At 29.5% G+C, this 22,680-nt stretch overlaps 3 protein-coding genes across 3 annotated transcripts in view; 1 reads left to right on the top strand and 2 right to left on the bottom strand.

Annotated features, from left to right (window-relative positions):
• The first annotated feature begins 9,765 nt into the window (after positions 1–9,765).
• LOC111630797 (Bardet-Biedl syndrome 1 protein homolog) lies at positions 9,766–10,785 on the top strand. Its single transcript, XM_023374957.1, has 4 exons — positions 9,766–9,898; positions 9,964–10,098; positions 10,180–10,266; positions 10,332–10,785. Exons 1-4 carry the CDS (start codon positions 9,767–9,769, stop codon positions 10,416–10,418), a joined length of 441 nt encoding a protein of 146 aa, XP_023230725.1. The 5' UTR covers position 9,766; the 3' UTR covers positions 10,419–10,785.
• A 2,274-nt stretch (positions 10,786–13,059) lies between these two features.
• Positions 13,060–19,293, bottom strand: LOC111630791 (WD repeat-containing protein 25-like). Its single transcript, XM_023374950.1, has 5 exons — positions 18,504–19,293; positions 16,163–16,329; positions 15,955–16,092; positions 13,416–13,556; positions 13,060–13,326 (listed from the first exon to the last, which is right to left on the bottom strand). The coding sequence occupies exons 1-5, from the start codon at positions 19,198–19,200 to the stop codon at positions 13,102–13,104; spliced, it is 1,368 nt and encodes a 455-aa protein (XP_023230718.1). The 5' UTR covers positions 19,201–19,293; the 3' UTR covers positions 13,060–13,101.
• An 886-nt stretch (positions 19,294–20,179) lies between these two features.
• The window catches only part of LOC111630796 (ATP-dependent (S)-NAD(P)H-hydrate dehydratase-like), a 4,656-nt gene continuing 2,155 nt past the window's right edge, over positions 20,180–22,680 (bottom strand). The window contains exon 2 of the mRNA XM_023374956.1: positions 20,180–21,952. Within this exon, the coding sequence (XP_023230724.1) occupies positions 21,001–21,930 (930 nt within the window). The 5' untranslated portion in view covers positions 21,931–21,952 and the 3' untranslated portion in view covers positions 20,180–21,000. The remainder of the gene's footprint in view (positions 21,953–22,680) is intronic.

Genomic DNA, 22,680 nt, shown 5'->3' with positions numbered 1-22,680 from the left:
ACAGTGGAGTAGGATGAACAAGTTTTCTGAGATCTGAAAGGGAAAGATGTTCAGAATAATGTCAACAATATTGATTTTTATCCATTTTTCGATAAATGCGATATTAATGACAGGAAATATTGATCGGCCTCTATAATTTTAACTTTTTAATATTTATTTATTTATAGGAAAAAAATATATATCAATAGAATTTTTATAAGATTGCTGTTATATGTCACCAGTGTAATACCATTGATTCTTTTGTTTCTTTCTATTGTGTTATGATATTTTGATGTAGTATTTTATATTTTCTAGAATATAATTGACAACCGAATGGATATAAGTCATATAGGAAAGTGCATACTGATATAATAAAATTCATTTATTATTAATAGTTGCAATAGTTTCTCGGTTACTTATAAATTTTGAATGTTTATTCCATATTTATTAAATGTTTTAAATCGAAATTTATGATTGATGGGAATATCTTTAATGATAATGTTAATACTATAATATTGTAAATAAAAGATGATGAAAAAGTTAAAATTTTATTACAATCGAGATAAAGTGTATTAAAGTTTTAAAATATCATTTTCCGTCAACTAAATTTTAAATATTTGAAATAAATTTTCATTTATGTAAATTTAATATAATGTAAAATCTTTTATAACGAATGATAGTTATTATTATTTACTGTCGATAAAAGATAGTAGTAATACAACAATGTTATGTTTAGTAGTGGTAACACATAAGGTATTTTTGCATTATTACTACTAGTATTTATAATATTATAATCACAGCGTTCATCGTGACATACAGAACATACAATATGTATATCTTCTTTCTTCAGACGTTTTTATTGTCGCAACGAACATATTCCAAAAGAGATGCCAGATGGCATCCAAGTCTTTTCTTAACGCACCAATGAGTAAGAACGATCCCTTGGCATAAATGTATTGTCCACATTTGCAAAACAACGACAAAAACTATATATATTCCTGCTTCAAAAATACATTTTTTTAAAGTTTTTATTTATGCTTCTATATCAAAATATAGAACTGATACCTTTTTATTTTCCGCTTTGTTCCGCTTGCTGCGAAACTGAAAGTTAAAACTTGAAGCTTTATTAACGGAAAATATGCACAATAATAGAGTAGCAATTCATATTTACCTCGTTAATATCTGTTAATTGATTATAAGTATACTTTAATGTCGAATTCATGTTTAATATCTTATTACTTCTTTTGAAAAAGAATGACTAATATTGTACATCGATCCGACATTAACGATTGATCACATAATACAGCCATATTTCATTTATTCTTATTGATATTTTTGATGTTGTAGAACACTGTCAAAGCACATTTACAATCATAAATATTTCAAAAGAACAGAATTTCTATTTTAATTTTATATTATGTAGAAATTATAAATGAAATGCATTTTAGAATAAATTAGAATTACAATAATTTATTTAAAAATGCATTAAAATGTAATATAAAATATAATTTATGTAGATAAAACAAAATTAATTTCAAATGATAATAATTATAGCTGAAATATATTATAAATAAAGCATATATTATGTTTTATTTCAGTTGTATTATATGAAAAGTTTCCATGGAATTGCTGTATTAAAATTTTACTTTTCTTCTTTTAAAATATCAATACACTAAAAGATTATTTGGAAGTTTATCAATTTTAAATATATTTTTGCCTAGAATATTAGTAAAATGTATTGATTATTTATTCAAATGAAAAGGATTACAAAAATTCTGAAAACAATTTAGTTCTCAAGTAACTATTTATGAGTATTAAATATGCAAAATTATATCAATAAAAATATAATTTTAAACTTTTGAAGTTATTAATAACTTTAAGTATATCTTAAAATGTTCTTTTATGATCTCTATAACATTTTAATCTTTTATATTTACTAATTAGATCTATAAATAATAATAATTACTCGAGGCTCCAGTAATTGAAAATGTTATTGAGATAATATGTTACATTAATATAGGCAATATAAAAGAATATTTTTGCATTATTTTTATTGAATATATAAACTAACAATATTAATTATCTTAATACTAATATATATCCTGTAAGAGTAATCAAAATTAGATAGATTAGTAATGTTATCAGATTATTATGAATGTGATCAACTCAGTCAACATAGGTATTTAATATGATATACAGAAAATTGACATGCTGGTCGCTAGTTAAATTAGTCAGTTAACTTGGGATTTCTGTCTTATTTTATTTAGTTATAATCGGCTGGAGATTGAAGATAGCCATTGTGTATCTTTCTACTGAATTAAAGAAGTTAATTAATTTGTATGCTAAACAAATTCATGTGACTGATGAATTATGTTATCTTTACCATTGACTTTAACAGAGTATTGCTTTTTACTTTATATGAAACAATTAAAGCATTATTGTAATATACAATCGATCTAAATGATTAAGTAACCAATGATTTAATTTTACATTAAACAATATCGATATTTTAAAATTTGCATATAAAAAGGAAGCACGGATATAGACTGAATAGAGATTCGATTTCTCTTAATTTTTTTCTAAACATTCACTTATTAGTAATAAGGACACTTCTCATTACTAAGAGTAATGGAAGACAAATTGAGAAAAATGTAGCCATTATCGATATTACATTAAAATAATTAAGCAAGTTTTTTCTGCGTTAATTTAATATAATTTTTAAATTATGGTAAATTTTTAATGCCGCATAAACAATTTACGTTATCGCAAAACTTATTTATGGTTTACTTATGTTTTTATTATTTATATTTTATTATATATTACATTTAAATACTTTATTATGTTTTTTATATGCAAATGTACAGTATTATCCAGATTTTTGTTGTTTCTAGAAAGTTAATAATTACCAATAATTTATATGATAAAAAACACATTTTTCTTTAATTAAAATTTTAGATTAGTTTTTATTATTTAATTTATTCTTACAACAAAATCTCTCTCGTAATATGCAAAAATCTCTCTGGTAATTCCCTCGTCATATGCAGAATCTTATCTCAACAGAAGGATAAAGATCACATTTACACCACTTTTTAATATAAAAAGTTCTGATGTTAAACATTTCATGTATCACAAGAATTTCTGTATTATAAAAAAGATTTATGCGAAAATACTCGAGTAGACAAGTAGAATAATTTTAAAAAGTTCTTGCCTATCTTTACTACAAATTAATCTATTAAAATAATTACTATAATTTACTATATAATTTTAAATAATTACTATTAATATTTAACAAATTTTAACTATTCAAATTTTCCCTTCTAGTATCATTCTTTTCTTTGTCTGTTTGCTTCATTTTAATTACGTAAATATCGCTATAAATAATAATTAGAGCATTAATTATTGTATAATTATGTACAATTTATTAAAAAAGCAATTGTATAATTGCTTAAATAACTTAAAAGTGTCATTGTAAAAATGAAGTTTTTGATCTTAAGTATCCCATTTAGATCGTGTACTAATCCTTTTATGAATTGGCCTTATATTTCCACTTTCTAACTTATTTATCTTGAGTATCCTTACTGTCTTCCAAGGAGATTAGCTTCAATTTAACAATGACTTTACTTGAAACATGCCGGGCGATTACAGGTGATAGGAAGTTCATCTATTTAATTGAACCATTCAACTTTAATTTGTTCTCATTTTCAGTTAAGAACTTATAATTTGACAGACACAATTTAATGAATTTTTGTTCATAATTATGTATTGAAACTAATAATTATTATAAAGAAATTATTATATTTTTTTTAGAAGTGATCAAGCGAGAGACTTTCTTGTATTCAGTGTGGTTTTATGAATGAAAGAATACATAACTTTTATATATTAAATAAATAAATAATCGATCTTTAATATATATATTATTATATATTATCTCTTTAAAGCAGGAAATGTTTTATGGATATAATTTTAGAAAGAGGAAAATTAAATCAGTTATTTAAACTATTATTTTGTAAATCGCTTTTATCCTAATCACAAAAATTGATTTTTCCCCCTGAAAATTATGCAAACAGAATTATTATCCCAAAAATAAATAATGAATTGATATCCGAAGATTAAGTTTCAATAGATGTATTATATAACAATATCCATCGAATCTAATGCTAATGATCTTTAAGCTGAAATTTGCGTTCGTTTGTAAATCACATGGGAAATACTTACTCATCTAATTATCTTAGAAGTTAAATGCTAGATTTAGTTGTATGTACTGTACGTATATATATATATATGTGTGTATTAAATTCTGGGATAATTTTGTGCCAACAACATCAAGTCTTCTCCAAATGCTCTTAAATGATTTATTTTTAATAACATTATCTTTACTCTAAATATTAAATTTAGACTGTAAAGGTTTCCTACCTTTCCCCCTTCGCTTGATGATTTCACTTACATAATAAAAAAATTCTGTAAAAAACAGATAAATCTTTTGCTGATAATAGTAATAATAATCATATTGGTAGGACTAATCAAAATATTAACATAAAATGCAAGTATATTTACAAAATGCTGTGTATTTTTTACTAGTTCAACGATAAAGATCATGCACATTCTTTGAGAGTGAAAGCTGCGAACGATAAAACACAAATTCCAATATGTTCTTATTTATCAGGATTATAAGAAGGGGGAAAACTAAGAATAAGAAAAAAATACTTTTTCTTGTAATCGGCTTCTCTGCATCGTGTAATCGACTTTTTCCTTGTTTTCCGATGTTCCATTTATTATCTTGATGTTCGTGAAGTCCTCTGTAATAAGCTAGTCGTTTCTTACATGCATCCACTAACTTTGGACCATTATCGTTTAGCCTTGTTTTCAATGCTACAAAAAGCTAGAGTTTAGATCTTGTAATTATTAGGTGCTGTTTCATCTAGAACTGCTGTCGAACTCATTACAACTGAAAGATCAGATTAAAAGAAAGCTTGTTTTCCACACCAGGAAATAACGATAGAGAAGGTGTTCGGATATATTGCACTCATTTCTTGATATTTAGTTCACTTTTTTCCTCCGTTTCAAACGGAAATAGCCTAGTTTATAAAGATTACTTTTCTTTGTAAGAAGATAAATGGTTCGATATTATCTTTTTTTTTATGATAACTAAGACTTTTTCTGTACAACTTTTAAATAAATATAATGCTGGAAGAATTTCTCAAGCGTAAACACATCTAACAGGCATCAAACATAATAAAATTTTTTAATGTATAGAAAGAATAAAACGGTTAAATATTCAACGTTTGATAAATAACTCTATCGAAAAAATAAATATTTTTTAAGCATATATTTGTGTGATTTTTTTTTGAAATTGCAATATTAAAATTTTAAGTTTGATGAAATATCGTGCAATTTGCAAGAGAATTAATCATTATTTTCCACACAAAAAATACATTTATAATATTTAATTAATAGCGAATTAATTTTTAATATAATTGTATCTTATACAAGCGAGCAATCGATAAAAATTTGGTTTGAATGCTGAAAAATTTTATTATTTAATATAAATAGAAATTGTTGACGAGCGTAATTATTGGGCTGCAATTTGAAAATATTGTAAACCTATAAATTACTACTGGCTGTCTGACTGTCTGTTCTTCCTTAATCTTGAAAACGATGTTAGATAGATGAAATATGAGACTAGATATGGAAAGCCTTAGGGCAGGAGGCCTCGATTAACTATATACGAACGTCCGGTCCAGAACGAAAATCACGTAATTTCAATTAAAAACTTTTTCCTAAAAATGTTACGGCACGACTGTATTGTTAAAGAAAAAGTATGATATACAGGGGCAAGGGCAGGGGCAAAACTACTAATTTGGGGTGAGAGCATATATTTTAAATTAAATAAATTAAAAATATGATTAAAAATTACAGCCCGGCATTGTGACGATGTCACAGTAAGTTTTGATCGTTTTGATTTTCTAATTGTTTATTTTTCGATTTATTTAATATAATTTAAAATTATTTTCTATAAATACCTTATATTCTATATTCTTGAAACACTTACAAATCGACTATATTTTGGCTGCCGGGTTAACTTAGCTCATGTTTTTTTTATAAGAAGTATATCTTTGAAATAACAATACTTTTGATGTTTTCATAGAAAAACATTGCCGAAATATATTTTTTAAAAGGGATAAAATGTTGTAGAATTAATTAGAAAGAAAAAATAAAGTAAAATAGCTCGAAAAATTTTCAGGTTTTGCTAAACAGGTTCTTTCAATGAAAAATAATAAAATATGGGATTATATGAACAGATTAAAACTATCGACAGTCTTTATATTGAATTATTCTATAAATTTTATAAATCCACTTCAAAAATTTGATCGAATTCAATATCTTCTATAACCTTGTTTCTCTATGAAATTTTTATGCCTACAATTTCGTTTGTGGCTCCATCTGTTGCCCAGGCACAAAACCTTATAAATATATAACGAATTTACTATATTAATGGGGAAAATAATACATATAGGAGTATGTGTAATCTTTTATGTATAGAAAAAGTTACTGTAAGAAATCATGCAAGATTTAAGTTATATGGCATTCAACTTATTGCACAATAAACCTATGTGGACTGCGGCTCTTGACTGCTGCTTTAAACAATATTAATTGCTTACACTCTTTTTTTTTTTGTAAAATTATATAATTTAAACGTACATTTTTTTTAGCTAGAAAACTTAAATTAAGTTGCATTTAATTATATTATAGTATATATAAAAACTTCTCATAACTTTAAATACAGTAAAGACTCGTTCATAAAATGGATGGCTCGTAAATTGAGGAAAAATTATGTACTGAGAGTTAATAATATTTTAAATTTAATAAAGAATTGTGATTATTTTATAATTATTTTACATAAATAAATTTATAAATAAAATAAGAAAAAAGTTATAAATGAAATATATATTTGAAAACCGTGGTATAATGATATGGGATTCATTTAGATCGACCGGCTCCGAGGTTTTCTGGCTAACTACAGTAATAATGTCTGTTGAGTCTTTTTCTTTCTCTCCTCAGCGTGTTATAATATAGTTTGAGAGCATTTGTTACAGCTCTTCGGATAGAAGAGCCACATTCTCACTTTGAATCATTATCTCAGTCGGGAGATTCACAGGCAGTTTGTATCTGTGTTAAAGTTTCTTCAAGTGTCTTTGTGGTGAGAGCCTGAATGGTAGTATTTCCTGAACTTCTTTGTCCTCTTCGCTGTTTCTTTCAGCAAGTTATGCTGTCAGCTCTTTCAAATCTTTCTTTCAAAGTGGCTCTTCACGACTTTCTAGCAACTCATTGACATCATCAGCTATATCTAAAACAGACCCAAACCTAGAGAAGTCAGAAATTGCATCAGGCCACAACTTCTAGTAGATACCATTCATATATGACTATGATACTTCTTGGCCAGGCTGCTGAAATGTTTATTATATTCTTAAGAATATTAAAAGACTTCCAAAAATAGTTACTAGTTTTTTCCATTAAAATAACGCCAGTTTTGTTAAAAATCGCAATATTAATCAGCCAATATAGTGCATTATATTTATGTTTTTGTTTTTATCGAAGTTATGATACTTTAGGAGCCGAAAACTAAAAAACTCCTTTCAAAATTCTGTATGTATGTGTTTCGGTGTCTACTTTGTATTATATCTCAGAACCAGATGAACCAAAACTTTAAAAACTTGGCAGGGTTTATTTTTATATATTTGGCATTAATACTATTAAATTTCCGTAGTTAAAGGTTAAGGGGAAACAGAGGAAGGTCATGTGTTTATATCTCGAGTTAAGTCAGACTTAAAAATAACGAGTAAAATTTTCATTATAATTTCTTTAAAAACTCACTCTTACCCTCAAAAATAAGTCTTTTTTTCTTATATAAAAATTAATTATAATAAAAGTATTTTAAAAAATATACTGATTTTAAAATGTTCATAAAGCGGAAACGAGAAGAAAACACGTAAAACGAGATGTTATTAAAATGTTTCTAATTCTTTTGAGAAATGTCATATCTTAAGTCCATTAGGGCAAACTTTAGAAAATTCTAAACCTAGCAGAAAAATTCTAGCATTATATTGACGCGAGGATAATATCTTTTATAAGATAAAATTATATTATAATAAAAATAAAAAATAACAATTCATTAGCAATGAAACATTAATTGTTCATATTAAGGAGCTTTCCATTAATTACGTTTATAGTTTAAGAGAATGGGAGTTGCAAAAGCACATAATTGTACACAATGGATAAAGGAAGGAAGTTAAGGTATTGACTACGTGTACTTTTTAGTGGTATTAGCGGCATACTCTGTATAAATTTATATTTATAAGCCTACTTACTAGTCACACGAATAAACATTCAGTTAGAAAATATTTGCAGAACTTTGTCATTTCGTCAATGTCAAGTGGCTCCTTGACCTATTATACACGTAATTCAGGAGGAAGGAGTCTTTCAAAAGTACAGTACATCATTGTGCACAACAGAGATGGAGAGGATCAAAAGTGACTTAAAACTATACATGTAATTAATGAATGGCCTCTTTAATCAAATTTACGATTAAAAAAGATATCATAAAGTTTTTAAAATTTATTCATCTTTTTAGTAGTAAATTTATTTTTTTATTTTTTTTTGCTAGCGAACAATATTCTGCGACATATATTTATGATATACAGTATCGTTAATGTCATTCAGGAAAGAGGTTTAATTAACAATTTAGAAATAGTTGAGTTAAGTTTAGAAAATCAGGAAAATCCGGATTAAAATTCTTATTAAATTATAAGAAAATGTAAAAGATTGCTTTAATGTTTTGGTCACTATCAAACTTTTCCCAAAGTTCTCATAACTGTAATTAGAAAACTATTCGTTCAATAAATTAGGTTTCTGAACAGCTTCCATAAAAACCATATTATCAATTGCGACGCAACAATATTAAATAGATAAATTTATTTTCATTACAATGTTTAATTTGTTAAAAAATTACATAAACAAATTTCATTTTTAAAATTATTAAAACCAGCTCACAATGTTTTAAAATTTATTCTTTAAATTGCAATATTATATTATACAATTTAATAATTAAAGACGGAGATATTTAATATCAAGTTCCAATAAATTTCATTAATGTAAGTTCAGTTGTTGTTATGTTATTAGCTCTCTGAAGTGAATCTGTTGTTCTGCTTTGTTATTATCCCCATAGACAAAGAATCGCCATTAAATTAGTCGAAAGTAGAAATTTTTGGTAAAAAAATATTTGCTATATTCCTCACCTGTCCCGTAAGATTATTTTCTCTTCTCTAAATTGAAACTTGCACTTAAGAGTCGTGTTTTTGGGACTTTCCAGCGCTCTTACTCCTATAACATGGAATTAAATAATATTTCTGAAAAGACTCTTCGTGGATGTAAGAAAGGTCTATGACTACGTCAACAAGAATATACCTTTACAACTAATGCATTTCGAACATTAACAATAAAACTTATTTCTTGCATGTTTCGATTTTTCTTTTCTTTTTTCTTTTGAGATTTTAGTTCTAAAACTTTTTATACATATCCAGGACCAGATTTTCTCGTAAACTAAGTAGGCTGCTTAGGGCCTGGCTTAAGGCTCATTACTTGCTGGAGAGATATGCTTGTTATGTTATAGCTGAAAATAAGGCTAAGTCCAGATATGTCACTTACAATATGTATCATATGCTGAAATAAGTTTAAACATAAAATAGTAGAAGCAACTTATCAGTAAATTTAAACTTTGATAAATGTAGTAATGCATCGAGCGTTTCAACACGATTTGTATCGAATGAGACTCATTACAGCAAGAGCTTATGTTAAAGCTCTAACTTCAAGCCTCAATCCAGTATCATATAATGCCAGTGACCTTCTCAGACTTTCTGCTCAGGTATAGTATACATTACAGTCACAGCATGCTTTATTTAAGTATTAATGAATGCTTATTTATTTTAGGTACAAGGATTAGGACCTATGTTTCGCCTCAGATTAGAATTACAAAACACCTCAAATAGCAAACCGTCCATTAATCTGTACTTAATATTTAAATGTGATGTTCGTATTTATAAAATTGAGAAAACTTATATCCCGGTGATTAATTTGTTTCAAATAAATACACTTCTTGAATAATTTAATGTAATGTTTTAATTTGAAATTATTTTTAAATTGTAGGTTCCTCTTTTGGCACCTGGATTATGCTATTCATTTGCAACGTCAGTAGAATGTAGCAGTGAGATGAATATTTCTGATATAATTAAAGTGAGTTTATTGTTTTTATTTGAATAAAACCAATTTGAGAATATTAATATTCATTTTTTTCTTAGGTATTTGTTGTGAAACAAGGTAAAAATGCTCCTTTGATAACGGCTATTATTAATATGCCTGTCAGTGAAGGAATAAATCCAATGTGATGTATTCATATTTTTTTAATCATGGATATAAGCACACTTTTTGCACATATGTACAATTTGTAAATATTGAATCATTTGTAGTCTTATACAATAATTAAGAATTATTTTTTAACACATTGTACTAAATATAAAGCATGTTTGTTACACAAATATTTTTTCTATGATGCTGTGTCAGTCCGAAACCATACATTGGATTGATGGGAAATTAAAACCAAAACCTGTCAAAATCAAAATTAAGTTAAATGTTTTATTTGAATTATTATAATTACTTCATCATCAGTTACACAGTGTGAGTTATTGTTAATAGAATATTTGTGCCATCTGATGGAAATCAACAGTGTAAATTAAACTGTTATAAAAATAAAAATGACATTGATAAGATATGTTTAAGTTGATTACATGCTAGTAGTAGACTGCTTTTATTTTTCCTTCAGGTAGCTATAACTAGTTAAAGATGGTGTACTCACATAGCAACCACAATATATATTAACTATGCATATTAAGGCATGTATTACACTATTAGTGTACTCACAAACAGTTATTAACAATTAAAACAGATATATGCAAAAAGAAAACTTTAAAAATGAATTTAATCTACTTAAATGTTTTCAAGCTATTGTAGTGCTAATATCAATTCATAATTCATCACTTGGCAATTTGTTATCATTACATAGCAGTTACTACAGTAGAGCATCGATTATCCAACCTCCCAATCAACCGTCACATCGGTTAACCGATCGTTCTAGTCGGCAAATTCAAATGCCCGCTACTGATGTGGCGCTACAATATTTGGCTATGTCGTGGCTACTTTAATATTATATTTACATGTTTTAGCTGGCAACACTGGCTCGACCATGAAAGGGGACCAGGATTTAAACGAGGCTTAACTTTCTAATTTTTAATGATACAATAGCGACGATTATTATTTTAAAAAATTTTTGTTATGCTTAACATCGATGAAAATTCAACGCGAAGTAGGTTAATAGTGATATACTAATATACTAATTACATGGGATATACTAATATACTATACTAATAATGTATTTTTTCATATTTTTCGGTTATCTGTTTTTTCAGTTATCCGATCAACCCCAGTCCCCAATTGAGTCGGATAATCGATGCTCTACTGTACTACCATACCTCCATTCACTTAGAACTATTGAGTCTGCTGAACATGCATTATTTATGATTAAAACACTTCATTTCCATTTTTGCTATTGTTTTTTCTTTCAAGTTATTATTTACATGAATATTTAGTAAGAGTTAAATTTGAAAAAAAATAGATTTAAAGAAAGGAAGTAATATGGAATAAGCTGCAAGCCTTTTCATAGTGAAATGTGTGGTTGCAAAGATGCTTATTTTGAAGATGGCTTGTAAATACTCAGGGAAAGATGGAGGCAAGATAAAATAGTTAAGGAACCTTTATTTTTTTTATAATCTTTGTCTGTCATTAATAATAAATAACAACATAATAGAAGCTTTGTCATTGAATGCTCAAAGATGTGTATTTCAACTACAATCAATAAAACCTCAAATTATTAACATTTTTTCTTCTTTTTTTACAATGTTTATGAATAATGTCAAATATCCTATCTTGCTCTGCACATGGAGTAAGACATAGTATGTTTAGAAGCAATATAGAGTGGTTTAAATTAAATTATTTTTCAACTAGCTGTGAAACAATATTTAGGATTACAGTGGTACCTCAGGATATGAATGCCCCAGCATATGAAATTTTCAGGATACGACATGAAATTCGAACATATTTTTGCTGCATGATACGAACAAAAACTCACCATATGACGTTACATTAGTTCACAGCGCCTTTTTTTATTCACTTCTGTTCATTGGTCTCAGTCCGCGTGTTTGCTTTGTCGTGGAAGGATCTCGCTCAATAAAGGAAATCTTGAGGTATTATCAGAAAGTGACTGATTTTATTGAAAAGAAACATCCCGACCATTTCATTGACTTCAAATCTACTCCCAGAATACACCTTATCCAGAACTATTCTAACGTGCCAACCTTTACATTTATTCTTCCTAAGAAAGAATAAATGCCTAAGGAACAGGCTGAATCCTCTCCAGCATCAAGTCTACAATCAGATCTTTCAACCACAGGTATTTATCGCTATGTGAACTTCATGTAATCTCTCTCTCTCTCTCTAGAAATGCAGAGATATCTAGACCTATTTTAGCTCAATTTATTATAACTCAATTAACAATATAAAATAACAGTTTACAAATAAACAGTTATTTGTTTTTTATATTGAAGTTAAGACCATGTACGAAAATATACATTTTTGAGTCTTTTTTTAATCCATTAACACAACCACAGAAATAACAGTCACATTGGCTTGAAGAAAAACTTCATTAAAAAGACAAATAATAATAGATAAAAATTCACAAAAAAAAATTAAACACAATTAAAAAAAGACTCGAAAATGTATATTTTCGTACAATGTCTTAACTTCATGGACTTAACTTTTCTTCCAGAATATTTTAAATTAAAGTAATTAATTAAATATAATTACAGAAAAGTAGCCCGACGTAATCTGGTGGTGGTTTGGCTTTATGAATTTATTGGGTTTCATAATGTTTGTTTATGCATATTTAAAAGAGAAAACAATTGAAAATTTTGCTGTTCTTTTATATTAACAAACTAAAAATTATATACATTTGTGAAATTATTTCCAAAATTGTAACTGACCATTCCAAGTTCCAATGGCTAAAGTATTCATTAATTTTGGATGCCAACATACACTCACTACAGGAGAATCATTTGTACAAATCAATCTTTTCACTAGTTTGGCATTATCCGTTTTATAAATATACGATGACCCTTCCGCGTCACCACTTAATATGAAATTTCCATCAGGACTGAAATCGCAATCAATGTTATATCCGCACACCTTAAGAGAAGAAAAGTTATTGTAAATACATTTATATATTCTACCAAAGACATTGTCAAAACAATAAACAAATTTTTATACAAATTTACCTTGTGGCCCTCGTAACGCTTGTTCTTATTCATTTTATATGGTCTTGTGGATGAAAATACTGCAATGTAATTTCCATTCGTTTGGGCTATAAAATTCACTCCTGATGGATGAACTTTCAATGAAGGACAAGTGTATCTCTCCTACAAATAGTCAAATAGTTTTATCATAATTAACTGAATTTAGTATGGCAAAACCTCGCTAAATTGAACCATGTTAACTCAAAGCCTGAACACGGGTTCCCAGGCAGGTTTTCCATATATATATATTACAGAATAGCATCGATTATCCGAAACAAATCAGGACTGGGATTGTTTGGATAACTGATTATTTATGAAAAAATATATTAAACACAAAACTGTACTGTATATATTTTGTATCACACATCTTACAAATACTGTACATACCTTACATAAAGTAGTACATTAAAGTAGGCCTACAGTTTAGGTTGACAGAGAGAGGGAAAGTCCTGCAGTGTGACAGCATCGTGGAAATTTGAATTTGCTGACTGGAACGCTTTCGGTTAACCAATGTTTCAGTTGATTGGTATTCGGATAATTGATGCGCTACTGTAGTCTCATTATGTCAAAATTATTGGTACTTTTAACTCAAACCTATTTTTCCACATACTCTCCACAATCTTCATTTTCTCTTGTATTCTGCATGAATACAAACAATTAAGATAAACAAAAACTATGACAACTTTGTGTCACACCATGACAACTTTGTGTCGACATCTTTTACCGATACCATGTCTTATTGGTATTCTAATTAGGACACGAGGGGACACTCAACAATACATGAGATGCTGTAAACTGTATGCAGTTTTGTAATCATTCAGCAGATTCCCAAGAAATGGCTTGATAACAGGAAATTCACAGCCACAGAAAAATTGAGTAATTCTTATCCCCTAAACTTTGACTCAACAAGGTTTTACCATATTAATTTTAACACGAATCATTCAAATTCTTCAAAAGTTTTAATGGACTAAAGTGGATTATAAAATAGCAAGATGCACCACACTTATAGCCGAAGCACAGAATGGGTTTAATTAATTGTAATTTGTATGTAGGTGACCAAAATGCAACTGATTGTGCACTAAAAACATTTCTCGCATCATTCATTATGGAATAGAATTAGCAATACAGTTAATTAGCTATATTCAATTACAGCACAGCTAAATCTTTCTATTATTTATAAATCATGTGTCAGATTTATTTGTGGGGTGGATTATCATGTGCCAGAAGCTCGATTTGGCCCAGGAGCCACAGTTCAGACACCACTGAGCTAAACGACAGTTTGAATTTTATCTTAAAACTAGCTGTTACCCGCGACTTCGTCAGCGGAGGTTTTGCAAGCAAACCCCATTTACATCCAATATTTCAATAACCATAGTAATTGTTATATAACACCTACCGCTGAAGAGAATTGCCGAAAATCAAACGAACTATTTTCAATTTGATCAATTTTCTGAAACGTTTACAATCGTTCTATAATCGAACCAATACGCAATAACAAATTCGAATTTAAAACGGTTCGAACATTTTTAAAATTGAAATATATAAAAATATTTAAACAATGTCTGAAATGTGATCAATTTAATACACCTAAGTACTCGATGAAGACTAAACGTAGTTGAAAACAAAAAATCGCATCTAAAATAGTACAGTAGAAGCCATTCTTCCGGTTAAGCTTAATCCTCTCCCTCTCCCCCCGCGGGAGAATTTAGAAAAATCCCTTCTTAGTGTGCATTGCCATGGCATTCCCTACTAAAACGCAGATAAAAACAAAAAATTGCATCTAAAATAGCGCAGTAGAAGCCGTTCTTCCGGTTAAGCCTTAATGCTCTCCCTCACCCCCCGCGTTGGAATTTCGAAAAATCCCTTCTTATTGTGCATTGCCATGGCATTCCCTACTAAAACGCAGATAAAAACAAAAAATTGCATCTAAAATAGCGCAGTAGAAGCCGTTCTTCCGGTTAAGACTTAATGCTCTTCCTCCCCCCCGCGTTGGAATTTCGAAAAATCCTTTCTTAGTGTGCGTTTCCATGACGTACCCTAACTGTGTACCAAATTTCACCTCTTTAGGTTAAGCGGTTTGCTCTGGGCGATGATGAATCAGTGAATGAATGAATGAGTCAGTCAGGACAAGCAATTTTATATATTTAGATTATACTATTAGATTTTATTTTCTTTTAAATACAACATAGATTTCTATGGCACTCCCAGCACTTTATCTAAAGAGTTGGCATTGTAAATTGACAAATAAATTTTGGATTCAAAGCACAGCAGTGTGGAAATCTAAGAATTAAGTCCTAATATATCTACCAAGTGTATCCAATAAAAATTTGTGTATCATATTAAACATTAATTTACGCTACAGACTTCCAACAATAAATCAAGCAGCTTTGCATTAAATGCACATCTAAAAAGCTTCTGTTCTGAACAAAACTCTGTGAATTGAACAAGAATAGTTTTAACTGGCTTCTTTAATGCTAAATATGTAAATAAATTAATTTAAAAAGTTTTTTAATATATTTACCTGATAAATTTGATTAGATAATAATGCTCCGGTTTCAAAATCCCAAGCCATAATCGTGCGGTCGGCAGAATCTTTTGACACCAGATCGGTGCTGCAAATAATCTCCTTGCCGGAAGATAAAAATGCTAAATCCAACACCTAAACAGGGATAAATGCTTCAATTGAATGGATAAAAAGAAGCAAATTGTTAGTCACGTCATATGAATACCTGTCCAAAATTGAAAGAAGTCTTCTTTACACATCGCTTGGAGTCTGTGCGGACGTCAAAGATCTTTATGGAATTTTTCGACCCGGTTAACAAGACATTCACATTTTCTGGATGAGCTCGAACACAGGTGACATAACTACTGTGGAAATAAGTATTGAGTACTTTACCTAGAAATAAATCAATAATATTTAAAAGATTTAATATTTAAAATAAATTTTAATAAGGAATCATATAACATTTAGAAATTATTTGTTTAAAATTAAAATATATCAATTAATTCTATTCTAAAAATGTTACATAATTTGTTATTTGTGTTAAGTTGTTATAAACAAAGGGAGTTCATTTATTTTTCACTTTTATCCCCTCTTCCTGCTCTGTGTGACTAAGAGAATGTTTTTTTCAATGCTTCTAGTGGGTTTGACAGGCCAAACAGTCGATAGATTGCCCACAAAAATTCCCAGGTTTGCTTCTCTGGATTCAATTCCAGGTTTCCTATTGTGGCAGGCCGAGACCTTAACTTCCTTGGCCATCCATGTGTCGATTTAATTTATTATAAATTCATTCAGTTGTCATAAAAATTATTCATGTTTAATAGTTACTACTGTCATAAACTACATGGTGGAAACTTGATTATCCAAATTTGACGGGGCAAGGGATCTTTTGGATAAATCTGAAACTTGTTTGTTTTTGCATTTTGGGTATGTCAGCACCACCCACTAGTAGCTGAGCATATAAAACCATCAAATGCCAGTAGTCTGTGGCAGATTTGCACCTCACCAATGGTCCAGCCAAATGGAATTTTCTGGGTTTTTTTCACATTAGTAACACATAAATAGGGGCAAGTTTCCCATAAAAGAGCTCTCCTTCAACAGATTGCTTGCATGTCACATCACCATATATGAATAAAACCAAAAATTAAGCATCATGAGCTTAATTTTTTTTAAACTAAAATTAATTTTAAAGTTTCAAGAACTATAAATACCGTAACGCAATTACTATATTTGAAAGTAAATTAATTTATCAAATGTAATGTAATGTTACATATATGTAATCTAGTTTTGCGGTACTACAATCAAAAGATGAAGTAGCAATTTCAAGTTACACAGAGTTTAATCTCTGTGTAATTATACTCTGTGATATATACTGTACAATGATACATGTTATATTTTTTTCTCATCAAAAACTGTATTGGATATTCGAGTTTCTGCTGCATATTAAACTTAGAGGTAATTATTTAATTTTTATACTTTAAATATAATTTTATTGAGTTCTAAAAGAGAAAAACAAGAAATTTGATCTGTGCAATCATTTGACCAAACTAGTGAGAAGTATTTAAATTGCACTGCCAAACAGATGTTCGGCATTGCAGTGGTATGCTGCTGTTATTTTTGAAAACAGTGCATTACAGTTTATAAGAAGTTGAAAGCATTGTCTACGTAAACTGTTTTTAGTGGCATACAAATTTGTTCTTGCAAGTCTACTTACTAGCTATGCAAATAAACTAACAATCAGAAAACATTTGCATAACATTTTAAAGTCATTTCTTCAATGTCAGGGAGATCTAAGAACTATTGTATGTGTAATTAAAAGGAAGGAGGTATAATTCATAACTGGGAGGGAGGGGATTAAAGGCTCAAAAACTGTACACCTTTTGATTTTAATTAATATTGCAGTCATTGTTGCATTTGCTTCAGGATTTAATGATGAATATTGCATACACTGGATAAGCAAGGCAACGACTGCCCTTTTTAAATAAAATAGGCCATCATTGGCTCATTTGGCTGCATTACTAGGCAATGCACCTGCTACATTCAGCAATGTTTGTTTTGTCAAGTAAATAATTTTCCTAGAATAAAAAGGTGTTTTAATTTAATTATCATTGTAAACAACCTAATACACCAGTGGACAGTTTGCAGTTTTTACATCAGATTGCATTAGAAACTACTAACTTCTAACACAATCTGATAAAATATAAAACAGAATAACAAATAAATAAATATCCAAAAACTTATTTTCCACATAAATAAAAAATTTCTATTCTTGCATGTACATCCTCAACACAACATGCAGTCTTACAAGATCCCTCTAAAATTGACTGTGGCTTCCAATTAGTGTTTTCCATCTTTTCTAATCAATCTAAATATAAATGAAGGGTAAACTTAAAGTTGCCTCTACTGAATTAAGATACGTCTGAAATTTGCAATCATCTTTTTTTTTCATCATTCTGATTGCTTATTCTACTTTTCTTATTGTGTTTTTACCAACTAAGAACTTAAATCATATTTATTCCTTAAACTTTTAACCAGAATCTAATTAATAATTTACATATAAGAATTAATACCAGTAACGACATCTATGTGATTTGCTTTACAGTCGTATCCTCCAGAGAAAATCTTCCTGCCACACAAAGTCCAGATGCCAGCTTTAATTCCCTTTGCGTGATTATTAAATTCCCTCTCGCACTTTGCAGATAATAAGTTCCATACTTTAACCGTGCAATCAAATGATGATGAAAGTAGAAGGTGAGGAAATGATGGCGACCAATTTAGTTTGCTTATACACTGAGAATGTGCATTAATTTTATTAGTCATATACGAAGGTAATTTCTCACTTATTGCTGGAACATTGAAAGGTGTATAGAAGAAAGAACTATCTGATAAGTCAACTACTGATTTAGTTTCTATCTGTGAAAATTCATTATCTATACTTTTATTGGATAATTTAGGAAACTTTGCTTTTGAATTCCGTTCTGAACAGGTCCTGGATTTTTTATTAAACTTATTTATCGATCTGTCGTCAGCATCCTCCTCTTCCTCTTCAGGATTTGGGCCGTAATTAGAAGAGTGTAAAACCTGAGTTTCTTCTTGTATTCGTAATTCTGCACGAATTTTCTCTTCTTCTCTTTTAACTTCGTCCTCCTCGTTGTCGTCGTCGTCGTCGTCTTCTTCATTGAGCTGAAAATAATCACATCGTTCATTCTGAGCTTCAAACTCTTCGTTTGAATCGTCCGAACTTAAATATTCTTTTAAAATGTCCATTAATTTCCGCCTCGTTTATTCATATTAAGTATCAAAAAGATTATTATACTCCCGTTACACGTGCTCTTATCCTCCATATTTACAAACATTACGTTTCTTTTCCCGGCAAATTGGACGCCCNATCTATACCATCACATTTTCTATTATATAACTAGGATCAGAAAAATTTTCTTTTAAAAACATTGGATGATTAATGCTCAGAAAAACTTTTAAAATTACCAGAAGGCATTATCTCCAATACCAAACGTGGATAAGCAGTATTAGAACAACTAACTTCATTTTGGCAATATTTATAGCATTCCTTTGGATCCACACATCCTACTTCATCTGAAATTGAAAAATACAATCATTAATGAATTACTTGTATATTTAATATAATATAATAAATATTAATAATTTAAACTTTCCAATATTTGAATAATTTCTCATGACGTCAGAACTTGTTAACTCGCTTAATAAGCGAGTAAGAACCAATGATAGCTCGTTTCATATCAAACGGATTATGTCATTGGTTACTCAATTAGTTACGTAACACATGGGCAATTTGCCAAGGAGATGTCTCCCTGAAGGTCTTTTATGAGAAACTAGACCCTATTTGGAACCAGAAAACAACACGCGGCCAGACAGTTGGTAAGGCGCGAACACACGATAAAGTACAGTTTTATCCACTAAGCCACTGGTAGACCCACTAGTGTTTTCTAGTCTCGACCGGTTTTGTTTAATCAAAACAATTTGTTATAGTGTTTTCGTGTCTTCTCGTCTCCCAGTTTTAATATCTAAACAGAAACAATTTTTCGAAGTAGTTTAGCACCTTAGTCGAAGAAACTTATTGTTCGGCGATAAACAATGGCTTCGTTCAACAGATACGTACCGATTCCGTATCTGTTGAACATTGACGCAAAACAACGTTGTTCACTGTGTGTTTTGACGTCACGTTAGTACAATAACTACTGCGTTACATATAGCAGCTACGGTTAGTAAGTTACTGTAAATGAATTCCGGTACTAACTGTTACATAAAAACACTCAAGTTGTTCGAAATAACCGCTAATGCAGAGAGCATTCGGCAGATAAATACTGAACTGTTTCGTAACACTTGAGTCTGCACACAGCCAATATAAATCATTAAGTGATGACGTAAGATAAAGCCGAAACAGTGGAGCATTGGGGTTTTATGACGAACTGAATTGAACATAAAAAAATCTTCATCTCGTGTACCGCTTATTCGTTAGTAGTAGAGAAATTAGACACGACACAATATAAATAAAAGTGAATTTTAATTAGGAAAATTTTCTGTTTTCTTTAAGGTGTCAGTTCCCCTTAATCTCCCACTGAGTCGAACTAGTATTTGGTTAGGTACATGAAAATACACCTCATATTTAGTCAAACTAGTTTTAAAACGTCATAATTAAACACATTCAAGCGATCCGATTGGATATTTTAAACAGAATCGAATATAAAACCATTATAGTTTGTATCGTATTAAACTAATGCATAAGATATTAAGAGACATTAGAATACTTGTTTATAATCACGCAATCTGATATTATAAGTGATTCTAACTAGCAAAATGGAAACTGCACCGACATTCAAATTTGTCTTACAATTGGCTTAAATCTCATGACTTATTTTCCATGAATATTTACTTTAAAATACACTAGAAGAAATTGAGTTTTGGATTTTCAAAATCCAGTTTCTCTCTCTTTTTTTTTGTAATTTTAATGCATTAAATCTTTATTAAATCACAACTTTATAAGCATTAAAAAAAACAACAACAATAACAAAATTTAAAGATTAAGTATTAATCAACGGGGAACAGAGTCGAAAAGGAAGTTTTAATTTCATTTATCATATCACAAGTGGTAGTACTTCTAGAAAACTTCTGAAAGGCCTGCCTATTGCAACGTCTCGTTAGCATACACGCACCCAGAGCGGCAATCATCATGGGAGACGTATTATGACATTTGAACTCCTTATTCTTCGATGCTAATTGGCTCCAATAAGCAAAAACACCCATAGAACCCGATAACAGATCACCCTGTCCTCCGCATCTCCTAGGACTTCCTTTTTCTTTACAGGTAATGGTGTTAATCCCATTCGATATCGTATCTTCGCAACCCTTTCGAACTATTGTGACATTTCCTAGTTTCTCACACAGATATTTCACTTGATCCGTTTCTTGGTCCTTTAACAATTCTGTACCCACGACCGATTTGTATAATCTTGCAAATTCCATAGCGTTTGGTGTCAATATAGCATTTTCGTATCCCTTGATGACGTCGAAATGGCTACAGATGAAGAACAATCCGTCAGCATCGATCACAATAGGAATTTTTATATCTTTAGCTTCCTGGATGACTCGGCGTATGGCACCGTGTATCTTCTCGTCTCTTCCCAGACCGGGTCCAATTATCACAGAATGAATCTTAGAGATGTGTTTTTTAATATCTTCGGTCGCATAATTTGCATTTAATGAAGGATAAACGATCAATTCCGGGCTGTAAGATTTAATCACAGGAGCGGAATCTTCGTTGCAGAACACGTATGCTAAATCGCATCCTACTTTAAGTGCGGAAATAGCGGAGAAATAAGGAGCGCCTGTATATTCTCTGCTACCGCCGTAAACGGCTATTCTACCAGCTTGACCTTTATGCGTCGAGAAGGAAAGAGGAGGAATTATCGAGCAAACGAGACGTTGTTCCGTAGAAATGCAAGGCACGTTTACCTCCATCTTGTTTATACAGCGACTCCTTCTGTAGGAATAATGAATTACAAGTTTTTAATTTTTTAAATATTAAATTAAAAAAAATGAATAATAATAATATTAATTTATTACTTCGTAGTATTAAAAGAAAATAATTAATATAGTTGAATAATTTACATTAAAAAAGAAAATATAAAAAATAATTGGCATATTTCGTCACTATCGTAGAGTGAAGTATGCTATCTACCGACCATACTTCTTTATAGCAAAATATTTTTAATTATAAATTATTAATATTTTAAACATTTATATAAATTTTTATACGCAGGAAACTATTCCCAAAATTAATCAATTTTTTTTTTTTTTAACTTCGGCCTGTGAGCATTACGAGGGTCTTTTTCTACGCCCATAAAGAGTTTAGCAGGATGATGAGGGTTAAGACCCCGCGTATACTGAAGTCCATTGAAGTCCGGATCTATCCTGGGTCCTTTAGATCGGCAGACAAATGCTTTTACTTTCTCGGCTTTTATGTTAATCTGTTTTAGTAGCAACATTATTTCATTATGCCGCTTCTTATGGTAAGAATAATTACCGTATGTCTTTAATTTTGCTTCGGAATAATTTCTTGTTAATTAATCCAATTTTGTCATTTTCTGTGTTATTCATTTATCATTTCAGGAATTTCTAGGAAGAGCTCTAAAAATTCGAGTTTAAATATAAAACTTTGAAGAATCTCTTCAAAGTTTTGTATTTAATAATATAATTATATATTATAAT

This window comes from Centruroides sculpturatus, unplaced genomic scaffold (assembly GCF_000671375.1).
Source record: "Centruroides sculpturatus isolate CEXI.00-Female unplaced genomic scaffold, Cexi_2.0 scaffold702, whole genome shotgun sequence".
NCBI lineage: Eukaryota > Metazoa > Arthropoda > Arachnida > Scorpiones > Buthidae > Centruroides > Centruroides sculpturatus.
The sequence above is the reverse complement of the archived record's forward strand: the minus strand, read 5'-3'. Positions and strand labels throughout refer to the sequence as shown.